Source organism: Lampris incognitus, chromosome 14 (assembly GCF_029633865.1).
Source record: "Lampris incognitus isolate fLamInc1 chromosome 14, fLamInc1.hap2, whole genome shotgun sequence".
In the NCBI taxonomy this organism is placed as follows: domain Eukaryota; kingdom Metazoa; phylum Chordata; class Actinopteri; order Lampriformes; family Lampridae; genus Lampris; species Lampris incognitus.
In genome coordinates this window covers 40,985,553-41,001,871 of record NC_079224.1, presented here as the reverse complement: position 1 = coordinate 41,001,871, position 16,319 = coordinate 40,985,553, and the positions used below count along the sequence as shown (strand labels likewise).

General features: G+C 45.5%; 2 protein-coding genes across 2 annotated transcripts; both read left to right on the top strand.

Annotated features, from left to right (window-relative positions):
- On the top strand, nt 1-6,064 carry LOC130124459 (collagen alpha-1(I) chain-like). The gene is made up of 7 exons (XM_056293911.1): nt 1-85; nt 472-546; nt 1,682-1,789; nt 3,201-3,308; nt 3,574-3,645; nt 5,586-5,714; nt 6,054-6,064. Exons 1-7 carry the CDS (start codon nt 1-3, stop codon nt 6,062-6,064), a joined length of 588 nt encoding a protein of 195 aa, XP_056149886.1.
- A 4-nt stretch (nt 6,065-6,068) lies between these two features.
- On the top strand, nt 6,069-15,215 carry LOC130124458 (collagen alpha-2(IV) chain-like). The gene is made up of 7 exons (XM_056293910.1): nt 6,069-6,197; nt 6,697-6,838; nt 9,527-9,664; nt 9,873-9,989; nt 10,354-10,542; nt 11,654-11,937; nt 14,955-15,215. The coding sequence occupies exons 1-7, from the start codon at nt 6,069-6,071 to the stop codon at nt 15,213-15,215; spliced, it is 1,260 nt and encodes a 419-aa protein (XP_056149885.1).
- Nucleotides 15,216-16,319: the final 1,104 nt, after the last annotated feature.

The following is a 16,319-nucleotide window of genomic DNA, read 5'->3' as shown; positions in this document are numbered from 1 at the left end:
ATGTGCTCATACCTGCTGCAGGGTGACCCTGGCTACGTGGGACCTCCGGGCAACCCAGGTGAACCAGGAAGACCAGGGCCCAAGGGTGAGTCAAGAGATGCATAGGGCAGTGACAGGAGATGTGTGGAGTTGGGGGGTGGGGGCAACAAAGCACCTTCTATCTAGAAATGACAACACTCATCACTGGTCATGGTGTCATACAAATAATTGTGCATACACAATTATTTGTATGACACCAGTTACAATGGGCGTGTATGTGCTTAAGGGTTGGATGCGGATGTGCATTTATACAGTATGTGATGCCGTGTCATGAAAGTGTGGAAAATAGGATGGGAATCCAGTCTGTTGGATTAGTTTTCACATTCTCTTTACTTTTTATCTAGAAAATAAACCCTTATCTCTTATGAAAGATGCTGAAAGAAGAGGCAAATAATTTTTTTTTTCTCCTGTGTTACTCTTGCCCGTGGTCAGGTGAACAAGGAAAGTCTCCTGGACAGCCGGGTCAACCTGGGCCCAAGGGATTAGCAGGGGACAGCGGATCCAGGCGTGAGTTTATCGAATGACAAACCATTTCAAACCATCAACACCAAAGTGATATTGTGGGACAATTTGGAGAGTCCTTCTAACTGGGTGATGTAGGGCACACCTTGTCCTCTTAGAGTAATTTTTTCTGGTTGGCATTTGTTAAAATTGATCCCTTTTATGTACTCAATATTGCCCACACTGTCTACAATTGCATAAATACCATAAAACAATCACTAAAATTGGGCGTCCGAGTGGTGTGGCGGTCTATTCTGTTGCCCACCAACACAGGGATCGCCGGTTTGAATCCCTGTGTTACCTCCAGCTTGGTCGGGTGTCCCTACAGACACAATTGGCCGCGTCTACGGGTGGGAAGCCGGATGTGGGTATGTGTCCCGGTTGCTGCGCTTGCGCCTCCTCTGGTTGGTCGGGGCACCTGTTTCATCGGGGAGAGGGAACTGGGGGGGTAGCATGATCCTTCCACGCGCTACGTCCCCCTGGCGAAACTCCTCACTGTCAGGTGAAAAGACGTGGCTGGCGACTCCACATGTATCGGAGGAGACATGTGGTAGTCTGCAGCCCTCCCCGGATCGGCAGAGGGGGGTGGAGCAACGACCGGGATGGCTCGGAAGAGTGGGGTAATTGGACAGGTACAATGGGGGAGAAAAAAGGAGGAAAATCCCCCCCCCCCAAAAAAAATCACAAAAATTAATACAACAATTTGAAAACAATGTCTCAAGATAACTAACTGTATCAGACTTATTAGATAATTGTGTATGACTATAGTACCTCAGAAATCCCACATATAAGGGTGTTTGTTTCCTAATGCGGACTTGCTTATGTACATTTCTTCGGTCCAAGTCCGCTAACCCCGTTTGTGATGACCAGTGTAGAATAAGTTTCCAGTGATACGAGTCATGATTTGTATTTTGTTAAAAATACAGCCCATGTATTTGGAGTAGATTCAAAACATTCGATGCTATAATCACTTTCTTAGGTGCTGCACATGCACACGTGTATTTTCTGCAGGGATTTCACCCGGGAATGATTTAGTGCACTTTTCATTAACTGTGACTAATTGCATGAGTAGAAATGTAGAAGAACTGGGATAATACATGATCCAGAAGTGATGGTGTCTTTGCTCTTCCTTATGCTGTAGTTCTTCAAGGGGATCGAGGAGATCCGGGGGACCCAGGGCCCAGGGGACACCCAGGGCAGTCTGGAAAACCAGGGATTGTTGGTGATCCAGGAGCACCCGGGGCACCAGGTAATGTCTGATAAAGATTTAAATCAGAGAACTGGTACGCTATGCTGATACCTTTTGTTTTCATTGGTGCGCTGGCCATCTGGGGTACGAGGACATTTCCTGGTAGGCTGATTGAGCCCCAGTCAGGTTGTAAAGGTATGCAGGACTGATACAAAATATGAAAAAATGAAAATAACTTGAGTGAGGGTAGGATGGAGCGGGAGACTGACAGGTGGATTGGTGCAGCATCAGCAGTAATGCGGACGTTGTACCGGACCATTGTGAAGATGGAGCTGAGCCGGAAGGCAAAGCTCCCAATTTACTAGGTAATCTTCGTTCCAACCCTCACGTGTGGTCATCAGCTTTGGGTCATGACTGAAAGGGTGAGATCGGAGTAGAGCCACTGCTCCTTCGCATCGAAAGGAGCCAGTTGAGGGGGTTCAGGCATCTGATTAGGATGCCTCCTGGGCTCCTTCCTTTGGAGGTTAGCTGGGGACATCCAACTGGGAGGAGACCCCGGGGGTAGACCCAGATCTCGCTGGAGGGACTACATGTCCAATCCGGCCTGGGAACGCCTTGGGATCCCCCAGGAGGAGCTGGAGGGTGTTGCTGGGGAGAGGGACGTCTGGAGTGCCCTACTTAGCTTGCTGCCACCGTGACCCGACCCCGGAGAAGCGGCTGAAGATGAAGATGAAGATGATGAGATGACTTGCTTAGATAAGAGGATCTGTTCTCACTTTGTCACACCCCACTTCTGCCTGTGCCGTATTTATTTTGCTGTCTTTCCCCCTGCTCTCTATAAAATGCAGCGAGCAGACAGTGACAGACAGACTGTTGATTATAACCAAAAAAATAAAGACCCACAGTGTCCTAGATGCAAAGCACTAGTGTTTTTGAGTCCAAGCGAGTAAGGATTTGACGCATTTGCTTTCAGTAAACTTAATTTGGGGTTGGACAGCTGGGCTGGTCCTTGTCAAAAAAAAAATCAAAGGCCTTTTTTTCCCCCTCACTCAGTTCTTGTTTGTATTGGCAACATAGGAGGAAATATCCCTGTAATTTGCATTAACTTTGACATGCTTATATCCAACGGCAGTTCAGTCTATATCTAGTACTTTCAAAGTGCTGCAAATAAAGCAAGAATAAAAATACATCCCCCAAAGGGACATGTCACGCTGATGTACTGCAACAAAGAGACCGAATTGTCAATGCTGAAGACAGTGACTGTCCTATTCTCTGGATAAGGGCACCAATTTTAGTCAAACAATGGCATGTTTGCTGAGATGTAAAGCTAATTAAGATATAAATGCACACAAAGTACACGTTTTTCTTTATAAAAACATCAATTCTGATGAGAATTTTGGTTTTCATGCAACTAACTTAGAGACACGTGTGTGTGTGTGTGTGTGTGTGTATGTGTGTGTGTGTTCGACAGGTCTTCTTGGTCCTCGTGGCCCACCAGGTTTTCCAGGTGTTCCAGGATCTTCAGGATATCCTGGAGGTCAAGGACCAGATGGTCCACCTGGCCCCTATGGACGTCCAGGTAATTGGCACATTGTCCATCGTTTTTCTATTATAATTTTCTTTCTTAGTATGATCCAATGGAAAGTTTACAGTCCCAACGCCTAAACACCTTGTCAAAGGCTTTTCCAACCTTGCCCAGGAAAAACAAAATTTCAAGGGAACAGGCAGTGGCAAATGGGGATGATAACAAACAAGTTCCACCAATGAAAAAAAAAATTTTTTAGGAGAAAACATATTTGAAGTTGTGGAAATTGATCAGTGTGTCATATTCTGTCTTTTATTAGGACCTGCTGGACCACGAGGTCTGGATGGGTTGGATGGGCTGAGAGGTCCTAAAGGGATGAGAGGCGCAAGAGGTAAGTAATAAATTCAACAGTCACCCCTGGTTAGTGTGGGCGTACTTTACAGTGACTGTTGTTTCTTATATAGCTTGCCTACAGTAATGTCACAATAAACTGAACATGTGAAAGCAAAATCATTTGACATTTAGCAGTAGCTATTTTCTATTCAAGAGTTGCATATAAATGAGGAGGTGTGGGGTTCGCGCCCCGGTCTTGTCAGATCCGACTATGGCCGGACTCGATGAAGCAGGAATAATTGGCAGCGCTGTCTTCAGGAGGGGGGCGGAGTCGGCTTGTGTTCGTCACATGAATGTGTCTCTGGGTGTGTCGGAAAAAGCAGTGGTTCGGCCTGGAGTCGCCTTGTCACGAAAGTGGGGAGGCGTCTCCTTCGAGACTGCCGGCCGGAGAGATGCAGTTGGCGAACGCATGCAGTACGAGGGTGGGTGTTTGAACTAAAATAGGGAGCGATTGGCCACTAAATTGAGAGAAAAAGGGAAAAATCAGAAATAAATGTATATTAAAAAAAAAATGAGGAGGTGTAAACACACAACCGTAACACTAAGGGGGGGGATCTTAGAGGGACTTGTAGTGTGGTGCATCAGCCACACGAGGGAGCCAAACATCAGAACGTTACGCTAAACAACATAACATTAAATCGCAGCCTTTTTGCGGTTCAGATTCACACGTGGTCAAACCGTGATTTAGATTTAGATTTCAATAAATTGTAGAGCCCTGTAGAGAAGCAGACACACAGCTTGTAGTGTACGCAGCATCTGCTACTTTTATGATGTTTGGCGCCCTCTGGTGTCACTTTACATATCCCTCCATCATCTTCCCTCAAAGCTCATCAGGGGACCACTCCTCCTCATTTACATACAACCCTCTAATGGCAAATGAAAAATACAAATGACAAGTACTAAAGGGACAAAGACATATGCAAAACCCTTTTCTGTTTTCAGTTTTAATGATTTACTTGTGATTTGACTTTCACATGTTCAATTTGTTGTGGCATGATTATTCTAAAGACAGCAATTAATATTAAATCATTTACCTTTTACTAATTGTATTGAAGTACTGACCCTCTCTGTCCTCTGTACATTATGGTGATTTGATTAAAAATCCCTCCATTTAAATCATAAGAAAAAAGGTAATGTGCACTAACTGGTAGGATTACATTTACTTAAAGCCCCTGAAAGCCCATTTCCTTAATAAGCCTCTGACTGTACCGCAGGGGGCAGCACGGCGGTGTAGTGGTTAGCGCAGTCGCCTCACCGCAAGATGGTCCTGGGTTCGAGCCCCGGGGTAGTCCAACCTTGGGGGTCGTTCCGGAGTTTGCATGTTCTCCCCGTGTCTGCATGGGTTTCCTCCGGGTGCTCCGGTTTCCTCCCATAGTCCAAAGACATGTAGGTCAGGTGAATCGGCCATACTAAATTGTCCCTGGTGGCCTGTCCAGGGTGTCTCCCCGCCTGCCGCCCAATGACTGCTGGGATAGGCTTCAGCATCCCTGCGACCCTGAGAGCAGGATAAGCGGCTTGGATAATGGATGGATGGATGACTGCAAAAGGAAAAACAATTCTAGCCATTCCAAGAGAGAGATTACTGCAGAATGCGTTTTCTTTGTTGTCTTCTCCCTGGTTTGAGTTGAACGGGCTTGTGTTGGTCATTGCTGACATCGGATCACCCCATATTATCGCATGTACCAGCAGAATTAGGGAGACGCCACTGTCAATCATTATGTGATCTGACTACACCCACACAGTCATGATGAAGCAGGCTTAGTGGGTTTTTTTGAGTGCATTCAATTATAGTTATTGATGTTTTTCTTGTTCTACCTCTGGTTAATATATTCATGTAAAACATGTTTGATATCATGTAGATATTTCTTGATATTTGAAATCAAGTTTTAATGGGCTTCAAAAATGTGTTACAATATGTCATCTTGTGCACCTTTGCAGCTACAGATATTCCTGGCCCTGCTGGTCCCGTCGGTTTTCCAGGAGTCAAAGGTCAGAGGGGCCCTGCAGGGCCCCCAGGATTCTCTGAACTTGGGCCTAAAGGCTTCCTCGGTCCTCCTGGCTACCAAGGTACAGTAGATATTGATTCTGATGAATTCAGCAAGTAAAGTGGTCTGTCCACTAGGGGGGGGGGGATTCAACATCCTGGTAACCTTCTTTTACCAAACACCTTCTCAGTTCTATAGAAAGAAACCAATAAGAATGGTGTGAGACTGAGATTTAAATTGCCCAACTCCTAGCTTCTCTGCAAAATGGACTGCCCAGCACCAACTTACAGTAGTGTACCCAATAATAACCACAGAATCTACTACAGTAATGTGGTGTTTTGTTTGTTTGTTTGGTTTTTTTTGCATTATCTTACTCTTCCTTAGTTTCCACTATGTTCTTTTGTCTTCCGTACATGCTCAGTTGCTGAGTAATCAAATGTTTTATATCCTCGTTCAGGTCCTCCTGGCCACCCTGGTGAACCTGGTTCACCGGGAAGAGAATGTGACTCTGCAAAGACCGGACCCACTGGAGATTCAGGATATGAAGGCCCTCAAGGACGAGCAGGTGTGTTTGTGTGTGTGCATCATTATGTGCATATATTTTTGTGGCTTTCCATTATCATGCTTCTGTATGTGTTCAACGATGCGAATTTGAGTGTGTTTTTATTTATGTGTGTGTGTGTGTGTGTGTGTTTTTCTGTCTGTTTTCATCCATGTGTGTATTTGTTTGTGCGCACCTTTCCGCCTGCACATACATATTTGCAGGTCCTCCCGGTGAACCAGGCTTTCCGGGCAGAAGCATTTCTGCCAAGGGGGACCCAGGACCGATAGGCCTTCCTGGATGGCCAGGCGATAAGGGAAATAAGGGCATGCCAGGACTCCCTGGTTCTCCAAGCTATAGCCATATGGGCCCTAAAGGTAAGATATACACTCTAGATGTTCAGTACCAGTGTATATTGTTGCGGCCACGCTGATCCTACTTCAGTGTAAGACCTAATGTGTCTCATATCAAGAAGACATCAGATGCTTCTGAGTGCACACAAGAGGTTTTTCTGCTCTAATAGGTGACAGAGGTGTCATGGGTCCCAGGGGTCCTCAAGGATTCAAAGGCCCAGTCGGTGACCCTGGCCAAAATGGTTGCAAAGGAGATAGAGGCATACCTGGAGACAAGGGTGAGTGCTGCTGTAACCAAGTATTGCACCGAAGGTTATGAAGGGGTACTCCATTGGGGAGGAAATATGTGATGAGTCCTAGAAATAATGGAAAATAAGGAAGAAAGTATATTAAATACTAATGTGTGGCTATGAAGATGGCGCATGTATACACACCTATACATTCAATAGTGTAGTGAGCATTAAAGCTGCTACGAGGCGTTTTTCACTATCAGTCTCACTTTAATTTTGCCTCTATATGACGGACATAGGGCGGCACAGTGGTTAGCGCATTCGCCTCACAGCAAGAAGGTCATGGGTTCGAGCCTCGGGGTAGTCCAACCTTGGGGGTCGTCCCGGACGCCTCTGTGTGGAGTTTGCATGTTCTCCCCGTGTCTGCGTGAGTTTCCTCCGGGGGCTCCGGTTTCCCCCCGCAGTCCGAAGACGTATAGGTCAGGTGAATCGGCCGTACTAAATTGTCCCTAGGGGCGGCCTGTCCAGGGTGCCTCCCCACCTGCCGCCCAGTGACTCCTGGGATAGGCTCCAGCATCCCTGCGACCCTGAGTAGGATAAGCAGTTTGGATAATGGATGGATGGATGACAGACATAAGCGAATGAGACCAGCAGCAAGTAGATCAGATATGTATTTTTGATCATTCAGAATGCCTTTCTCTGGGTCGGATTCCCCAGGAAATGACAGAAAACGAGATACTTGGAGATAACGTAGCTCTAATTCCTCATCGCTGTATTTCTGGCAGATACCCCTTTTTCCAAAACACCACTACATCTCTCACTCATCTCTTCAAAACAAACGCACAAGCTACCAGAGGATTTAGATCTTTGCGACAAGGGGTAATTCTTATGCGAAACTCTACCTCTTTTGTCCACAGGGGGGTGCAAAGTCAACAAAAATCCCAAACTCGTAACTCGTCGCTCCTTTAAGCTAAAAAGACCAAGGCGGTCATTTTGACTAAGTTTAATAACTTTGTGGGGGAAAAAATAGATTCAGAAAGACACAGACCTGCCGCTCCCCGAATGCTCCTAAAATTGCATATATTTGCATTAAAATTAATTTTAGATCAATTGCACAAAAAAGTTATGATAAGATCTACACTACCGTTCAAAAGTTTGGGATCACCCAAACAATTTTGTGTTTTCCATGAAAAGTCACACTTATTCACCACCATATGTTGTGAAATGAATAGAAAATAGAGTCAAGACATTGACAAGGTTAGAAATAATGATTTGTATTTGAAATAAGATTTTTTTTACATCAAACTTTGCTTTCGTCAAAGAATCCTCCATTTGCAGCAATTACAGCATTGCAGACCTTTGGCATTCTAGCTGTTAATTTGTTGAGGTAATCTGGAGAAATTGCACCCCACGCTTCCAGAAGCAGCTCCCACAAGTTGGATTGGTTGGATGGGCACTTCTTTGAGCAGATTGAGTTTCTGGAGCATCACATTTGTGGGGTCAATTAAACGCTCAAAATGGCCAGAAAAAGAGAACTTTCATCTGAAACTCGACAGTCTATTCTTGTTCTTAGAAATGAAGGCTATTCCATGCGAGAAATTGCTAAGAAATTGAAGATTTCCTACACCGGTGTGTACTACTCCCTTCAGAGGACAGCACAAACAGGCTCTAACCAGAGTAGAAAAAGAAGTGGGAGGCCGCGTTGCACAACTGAGCAAGAAGATAAGTACATTAGAGTCTCTAGTTTGAGAAACAGATGCCTCACAGGTCCCCAACTGGCATCTTCATTAAATAGTACCTGTTAGAGCCTGTTTGTGCTGTCCTCTGAAGGGAGTAGTACACACCGGTGTAGGAAATCTTCAATTTCTTAGCAATTTCTCGCATGGAATAGCCTTCATTTCTAAGAACAAGAATAGACTGTCGAGTTTCAGATGAAAGTTCTCTTTTTCTGGCCATTTTGAGCGTTTAATTGACCCCACAAATGTGATGCTCCAGAAACTCAATCTGCTCAAAGAAGTGCCCATCCAACCAATCCAACTTGTGGGAGCTGCTTCTGGAAGCGTGGGGTGCAATTTCTCCAGATTACCTCAACAAATTAACAGCTAGAATGCCAAAGGTCTGCAATGCTGTAATTGCTGCAAATGGAGGATTCTTTAACGAAAGCAAAGTTTGATGTAAAAAAAATCTTATTTCAAATAAAAATCATTATTTCTAACCTTGTCAATGTCTTGACTATTTTCTATTCATTTCACAACATATGGTGGTGAATAAGTGTGACTTTTCATGGAAAACACAAAATTGTTTGGGTGATCCCAAACTTTTGAACGGTAGTGTACATAAAACGACCATGAGCCGTCAAAAAGACCGCGTGTAATTTGCGCGTCATCATGTGCCGCGTCACCATTTATGACGCGTGTTGATCGCGTCATTTCCTTCGTGAAGTTCGTCGCTCTGTCCTAGAAGCGTGATTTTTTTTCGTACCTGTTTTCCGGGAACTCTGCCTCTGATTGGCTAGTACTCGTTGCCTCCGTTGGTTAGGTTGGTTAAGGTTAGGGTTAGGGATAGGGTTAGCCAATCAGAGATAGAGTAGGGGCGGGTCTTCCCGGAATCCAGATGGGAAAAATAACAACGCGAGGCGGAGTTCCCGGAAAACGGGTACGAAAAAGAATCACGCGCCAGCATCCCCGCGACCCTGAGAGCAGGATAAGCGGTTCGGATAATGGATGGATGGAATAACATTGTGTTTTGTTTTACCTCTGTCCTTCTCCAGGCATCAAAGGTCTGCCTGGTGATTCTGTAGTACGGCCCCCAACACTCGGCACCCTTGGATCCAAGGGGCCACCTGGTAGCCCGGGACCAGTAGGTTATCCTGGCAATTTGGGTCCTCCAGGAACTCCAGGACCTAAAGGTACATTTAAACTTTGTGTGTGTGTGTGTGTGTGTATGTGTGTGTGTGTGTGTGTGTGTGTGTGTGTGTGTGTGTGTGTGTGTGTGTGTGTGTGTACTCACTTGACTGAGCCCAGTTATTTGTCTTGATAAAACTGCTCGGTGTACTGCGCATACATGTTTAGTTGTCTGTGTCATTCCACGTGTGTGTGTGTGTACTACTACTTCAGGTGAAAAGGGTCCTTCGGGACCAAGAGGCACCCCAGGGAGGCCAGGTTCTCCGGGTCGCGATGGTCATGTTGGAGACCCAGGAGATGCTGGTCAAAGAGGATTTGTTGGACCTCAAGGTGAGGTGTCATAGCAATTCATTTTCTCATCGTTCTCTTCCAAATCCTGCACATTGATATTAGCCATATGTCTTGCTGGCACACTAAACGAGGAGTACGAGTTTAGTTGGAGGAAGAGAAGGAGTCTAGAACTCCCCTATGTGCAATAAGGCTCAGTCATTGTAAGTCATGTTGCATATGCACATAAATGCAATGACAAAATTACAAATATTTCAGGTATTCCACCCACATTTCCAATGTAGATTCTACAAGGAGCTATCAAAGTGATTCACACACACACACACACACACAACTCTGTCTATAATCTGTATCCCGTTTCCCCTGTCACTCCCTTGCCCCCTCGCTCCACCTCTCCTCCCCCCAGGTTCCCCAGGTCTGCCCGGTGAGCCAGGTGAGGCAGGTGGACGGCCGGTAGTGAACGCGGGCTTCCTGTTGGTCATCCACAGCCAGTCGGTGGACGTGCCAGAGTGTCCCAAAGAGTCCACCAGGCTCTGGGTGGGCTATAGTTTGGTCTACCTGGAGGGGCAGGAGAAGGCTCACACACAGGACCTGGGTAAGAGTGGTTGCATCCTGTGATGCTTTCTGTTAATATTTGGGAATGCTGGTTGTCTCCAAGCTTATATAGATGAGGCAGGGCTCATGAGGTCATGAAAAACCTGGAAAGTCAGTGAATTTGGAAATAAATTTCCAGGTCCCAGAAAAGTTTAGGAAAAGATCATTCTTAAATCTGACTAAAGCAGCATCATATCTGTTTAACACTGACCAGTTTAAAAAAAAAAAGCAACAGCGGGTAGAATCATTGAGGCAAGGCTTTAAAACATGTCCGCTGGCTAGCATTCTTATCAATTAGCCACCTATGCTATCGATAGTAAATGGAGTGGAGGGGGCGTCCGGGTGGCGTGGTGGTCTATTCTGTTGCCTACCAACACAGGGGTCGGCGGTTCAAATCCCCGTGTTACCGCCGGCTTGGTCGGGTGTCCCCACAGACACAGCTGGCCGTGTCTGCGGGTGGGAAGCCAGATGTGGGTATGTGTCCTGGTCACTGCACTAGCGCCTCCTCTGGTCGGTCGGTCGGAGCCTTTGTTTGGGCGGGAGGGGGAACTGGGGGGAATAGCGTGATCCTCCTACGTGCTACATCCCCCTGGCGAAACTCCTCACTGTCAGGTGAAAATAAGCAGCTGGAGACTCCACATGTATCAGAGGAGGCATGTGGTAGTCTGCAGCCCTCCCCGGATCAGCAGAGATCAGGACGGCTCGGAAGAGTGGGGTAATTGGCCGGGTACAATGGGGGACAAAAAGGGGGCAAAAATCCAATGAATAAATAAATATATGGAGTGGAGATTCTGCAATTAGTGGCTTCAAATGGACAAATCCAAAACTTTGCTTGAAAAGGTTGTTGAGAGTAGAGAAGCTCATACGGTATTTGAAATATAGGCTGACTTCTGCACCATATGCTAAAACACACCTTTTCAGGTGCCAGCTCTGAAAAATAATTTCTTTTAGTCATCAAAATTAAGCTTAAAGTTATGGAGGAGTCATGGAAAAGTCACTGAAAACTGTTTATGAAAAAGTGCAAGGACTCTTAATCCACGCTTATTCATCTTTCTTGTTCAAGTCACGCTTTTTCATGTTTTTCCCCTGTCCTCCTCCTTTTCCCTCCCCAGGTCAAGCTGGCTCCTGCCTGCCCGTTTTCTCCACAATGCCTTTCTCCTACTGCAACACAGGAGCGTGTCACTACTCCAGCCGCAATGACAAGTCCTACTGGCTCTCCACCACGGCACCGATACCCATGATGCCCTTCTCAGGGCAGGAGATTATTTCCCACGTCAGCCGTTGTGTGGTGTGTGAGACATTGTCGCCCGCGGTGGCCGTTCACAGCCAACACTACACAGCTCCGCAATGTCCGCCAGGCTGGAGGAGCCTCTGGACAGGGTACTCCTTCCTCATGGTGAGTGTGTGAAGACTTATTTTGTGTGTGTGTGTGTGTTTAAAGAGCAACTAAACCAAAAACCACTTTTGTGAGTTTTCTACCGTTTAAAGTTGAAAATCCATCTACAAGTGGTATACTGACAACCAGTGACGGCTGGTGGCGATATCGTGTGGGTGGGCTAAAAAATGCATCGTACCCATCCAGGGTTCGACATAACCGATGGCCTGGGGCCAGAAAAAGTTTATGCAGGGCAAGTTGGTGGGCCGGTGACTGGCAATCAGCGTCATGGGTTGGTCCCTTTAAATCTTTCCCGCCGTCGCATCATTCATCCATCATGCTCATCGTCATACTTACTGTAGTCTCACATAGCCAGACCTATCCCCACACTTCGTCAGCGCTGGAGCGAAGTCTGGCTGAGCCCATTATCATTCCGGGGTGTAGCAGGCCAGATTAACCCCCCCGCCAAACTATACCTGGGTATAATCTGGCCTAGCCTAAAATATACCCCGTGGTATAAAATAGCCCAGGCTGGATTATACTTTCGGAGTATATTTTGGGCTAGACCAGACTATACCCCTCTAGTCCAGATTTTACCCCCCCCCCCCTGGGTTACAGAGGGCGCTATTTCAAAAATCTAACAGTTGTATGTGCAACTCAGTTTTCTGAAGTCATTTTGCTTGACATGCAGTAATTTCAGCAAACATGGTGAGTAGACATCTCTCTCGCTCTCGATCTCTTGATCACCTATCAATTAAACTATGTTATTGCATACAAATGCCCTTCAGACTGGTAGATCAAGGTTAGGAAGGTTCCTAGTGAGCATATATGTGTTAAAAAGCAAGTTTTTGCCGTCATTTCTGATGTTTTTAAGCTAAAACATTTATTAGCTTAGCTTAGCTAAAAGGGCTTAAAAACAGTTGCTAGTTAGCCAAACGCTAAAAGGCTAGGAAGGTGATAGAGATTTTAAAGTTTAACGTGAATGTAGTACACCTACCTCCACGTGATCATGCGCCTCAATACCCATGAAACTGCACCACTAGGTGGCGCTACAGCGAATACTTTAATTTTATATTTTTAATAACTATAGATAGGAATGGCCATGTGACAATTTGCCCCAGTAACTGTTATACGTGTAATTAAATAATTACAATGATAAAATGTGTTTTTGTAGTAATAACAAACAGAAGGAAGAAATTAAAGAAAGAAGGAAGGACAAGGGGAAGTGTGAAGTTTTGGGTGCCTACATTTGTATTATTCAATTTTATTCTTTCTTTTTTTTTCTAAACAAAAATCCATCATGGATGATAACCTGTACAACCAGAGTTTGAACTTCTACACCAGCTCTGTCTGAAAGTATCCTCAGCATATCTATGACCTGGATCCTGCCAAGTGTGTGAATGCAAAGTCTCAGTTTTGTCAAACAGCAAAGCCATTTCGTGCTGACGGTGGAACTCTCTTCCATGGAGATAAGGAGGCTCTTGTCAAAACCTGTGCGCCCAACATTCTGAAGGCCTGTCATGACAATCCAGCTACAGGAGGGCACTTTGGCAGAGGTAAAACCTTCAGTAAAATATCTCAGCGATATTACTGGAGAGGCATGAAGAATGATGCACAAGAATATGTGAAGGCATGTCCGAAGTGTTTCGTCAGTAATCCCAAAGTCACCAAAGAAGCTCCGTCACTCAACCCCCATACCTGTACCTGCCAAGATCTGGAGTCTGGTTAGGATTGACATTATCTGCCCTCTTCAAGAAACTACAAGTGGTAACAAGTACATCGTCGCCATAACTGACCATTTCTCCAAGTGGTCTGAGGCCGCATCTATCCCGGACAAGAGCACAAAGTCAGTGGCTGAGTTCCTTTACTCTGTTGTATGTTGACTAGGCTGCGTGGACACCCTTATCGGTGACCAGGGTCGTGAATTAGTAAACAAAGTTATTGACTTGCTTATGGACTGTTTCCAGACAGATCACCGTATAGACTCTGCGTACCACCGACAGTCAAAACGGCCAAAGGGAACGTGACAACAGGACACTCAAGGCTGCACTGAGTAAGCTCGTCAGCGACCAAGCCGAAGATTGGGCTCAGTAAATCCCAGGTATTTTGTTTGCTTATCAGACATCTATCCATGCCTCAAGTGGATAGATGTATGATAAGCAAACAAAATGCTTATCCTCAAACTTATCCAAACAAAATGCTCCTCACCCACTGTTCCAGAATGTTGGCACTAGGTGTTGTATGATAGTTTATAAGGTTGTGTCATCAGCGTGTGAAATAAAATCAAAATTGAATACTGTATCCTTGATTATTTTGTGTATCTCAATGTGGGGGGTATAATTTGGCTTGGAAGGGTATGAAATAGCCTGGCCTAAATAATACCCTGGGGCATAAACTGGACTAGCCCAGAATATACCCGTGGTATCAAACAGGCTAGCCCACTTTAACCCCAGGTCGGTCTGAGTGTGGGGGGTATAATCTGGCCTGGGGGGGGGGTATGAAATACCCTAGCCTAAATAATACCCCGGGGTATAACCTGGACTAGCCCATAATATACCCAGGGTATAAAACAGGCTTGCCCACTTTAACCCCAGGTATAGTGTGGCCAGGGGGTATATCTATTACACCGGTATAGGGGAAAACAAAACACTCTGGCTTGTTTGTATTTCTTTAAACCAATCACAGTCGTCTCGGGCGGCGCTAAACCCAGGATGCAGCAACGGTGCCCTTGCGAAATAGCAAGCATTGACAAAACTATTGACTGCTGTAGTTTCGTCAGTGCTTGCTCATTGCCAGACCTAAATCGCACGGACCCATCATGAATCTTATTAGCTGCAGCTGTGTTTATTCTGCTATGCTTACATCACTTAGTTCCAAGATCAGCCCGGTGCTTACAGATGCTTTTTCCCATTTTAGGTGGTAGCTAACTCATAAAAGTGGTATGTGCAGGACAAAAAAAATCCGAGTTGAAAAACCTGCAGGTCCTGTGAATGCTTGTAAATGTCCCTTTCTACCACTTTTATTTTTCCCCTCCATAGCACACGGGGGCAGGCGACGAGGGGGGAGGCCAGTCTCTGACCTCCTCGGGAAGCTGCCTCAGAGATTTCCGAACTCACCCCTTCATAGAATGCCAGGGTGCACGGGGGACCTGCCAGTACTTTGCCAACCTTTATAGTTTCTGGTTAACGACTGTGAACCAGCCGGAGCAGTTCCTCACCCCGCAGCCCGGCACCATCAAAGCGGCGGAGCAACAGCGGCAGAGGGCCAGCCGCTGTCACGTTTGCACGAGACAACGCTAAAGGTCCCCGTGTCCCCCCAGGGTTATAAGTAAACCTCAAATGTCATTATTTTGTATTTTCCAACCTTTTCCTAGGCTGTCACGTTAACAAGGTAATCTTGACTCTCAGAATTGTATTTATGCTTCATCCGCTGTCTCTTACTATTTGTCGCTGTGGATTTGAAGTTTTGCTAATGCGGTACGGTGTGTTCACCCTTTCTGGACAACTCTGCCATCTTAGCTGCAGTACATATTTTTTGCCATGATGTTTTTTGTTTGCTCATATCGTGTTATTTCTGGTGTTAAAATAACGTTTTGTAGTAAGCATATTGTCTGCGTCTTTTAATTTTTTGCAATAATCGCCTCATTTTTATGACAAACATGAAATTAATTCATCCTGTAACAGAAATAATTCTGTCACATGTACTTATTATCCTCTTCATTAATGTGGGCTGGACTTCGACATCTTCCAGATCCTTCTAGAATGTCATTCAAGTGCAATTCTCCTCCAACTCCATACAGAAAATCACGTCAGGGTACGAGAAAATAAATTATTTCAACAGGACGCACCGTTTCTCCATACCGGTTTTCAAGTTCATATTTGTTTTATTTCTCTCAACAGAACCCAAGTGACGATCAGAATACAGTACTTTTTTTTTTTTTTTCCTCAAACATGTTTTCCTTTTCTTTCTTTTTTTTTTAGTACACAAAAACAAGAGAACACTCAGTGTAGTAAGACAGAGGACTCTGACGGTGCGGTGCTCTCTACCTTTTCACAGTGCACGTTTATACACACAAAAGAGATTGTACATCATCATCTTTATTACATTTCCGACCTCTGACCTCCGCCCTTCCAGCGAGGTGGGCAGGGCGGACAAAGTGAATGTCTTAAAACAATCATTTTCAAAGAATTGACCTGCATACAATGTAGCTTGGCACACACACACACACACACACACACAAACACGCACAGCTCTCTCTCACACACACACACACACACACACACACACACACACACACACAGTAGGGGTAAAAACACAGAGGGGCCTCTGTGCAGTTGATTCTCATGAAAAAGGGGGTTACTGCACTTGCATTCTTCAGGGCTGGCTCTTTATATAAAACCCAT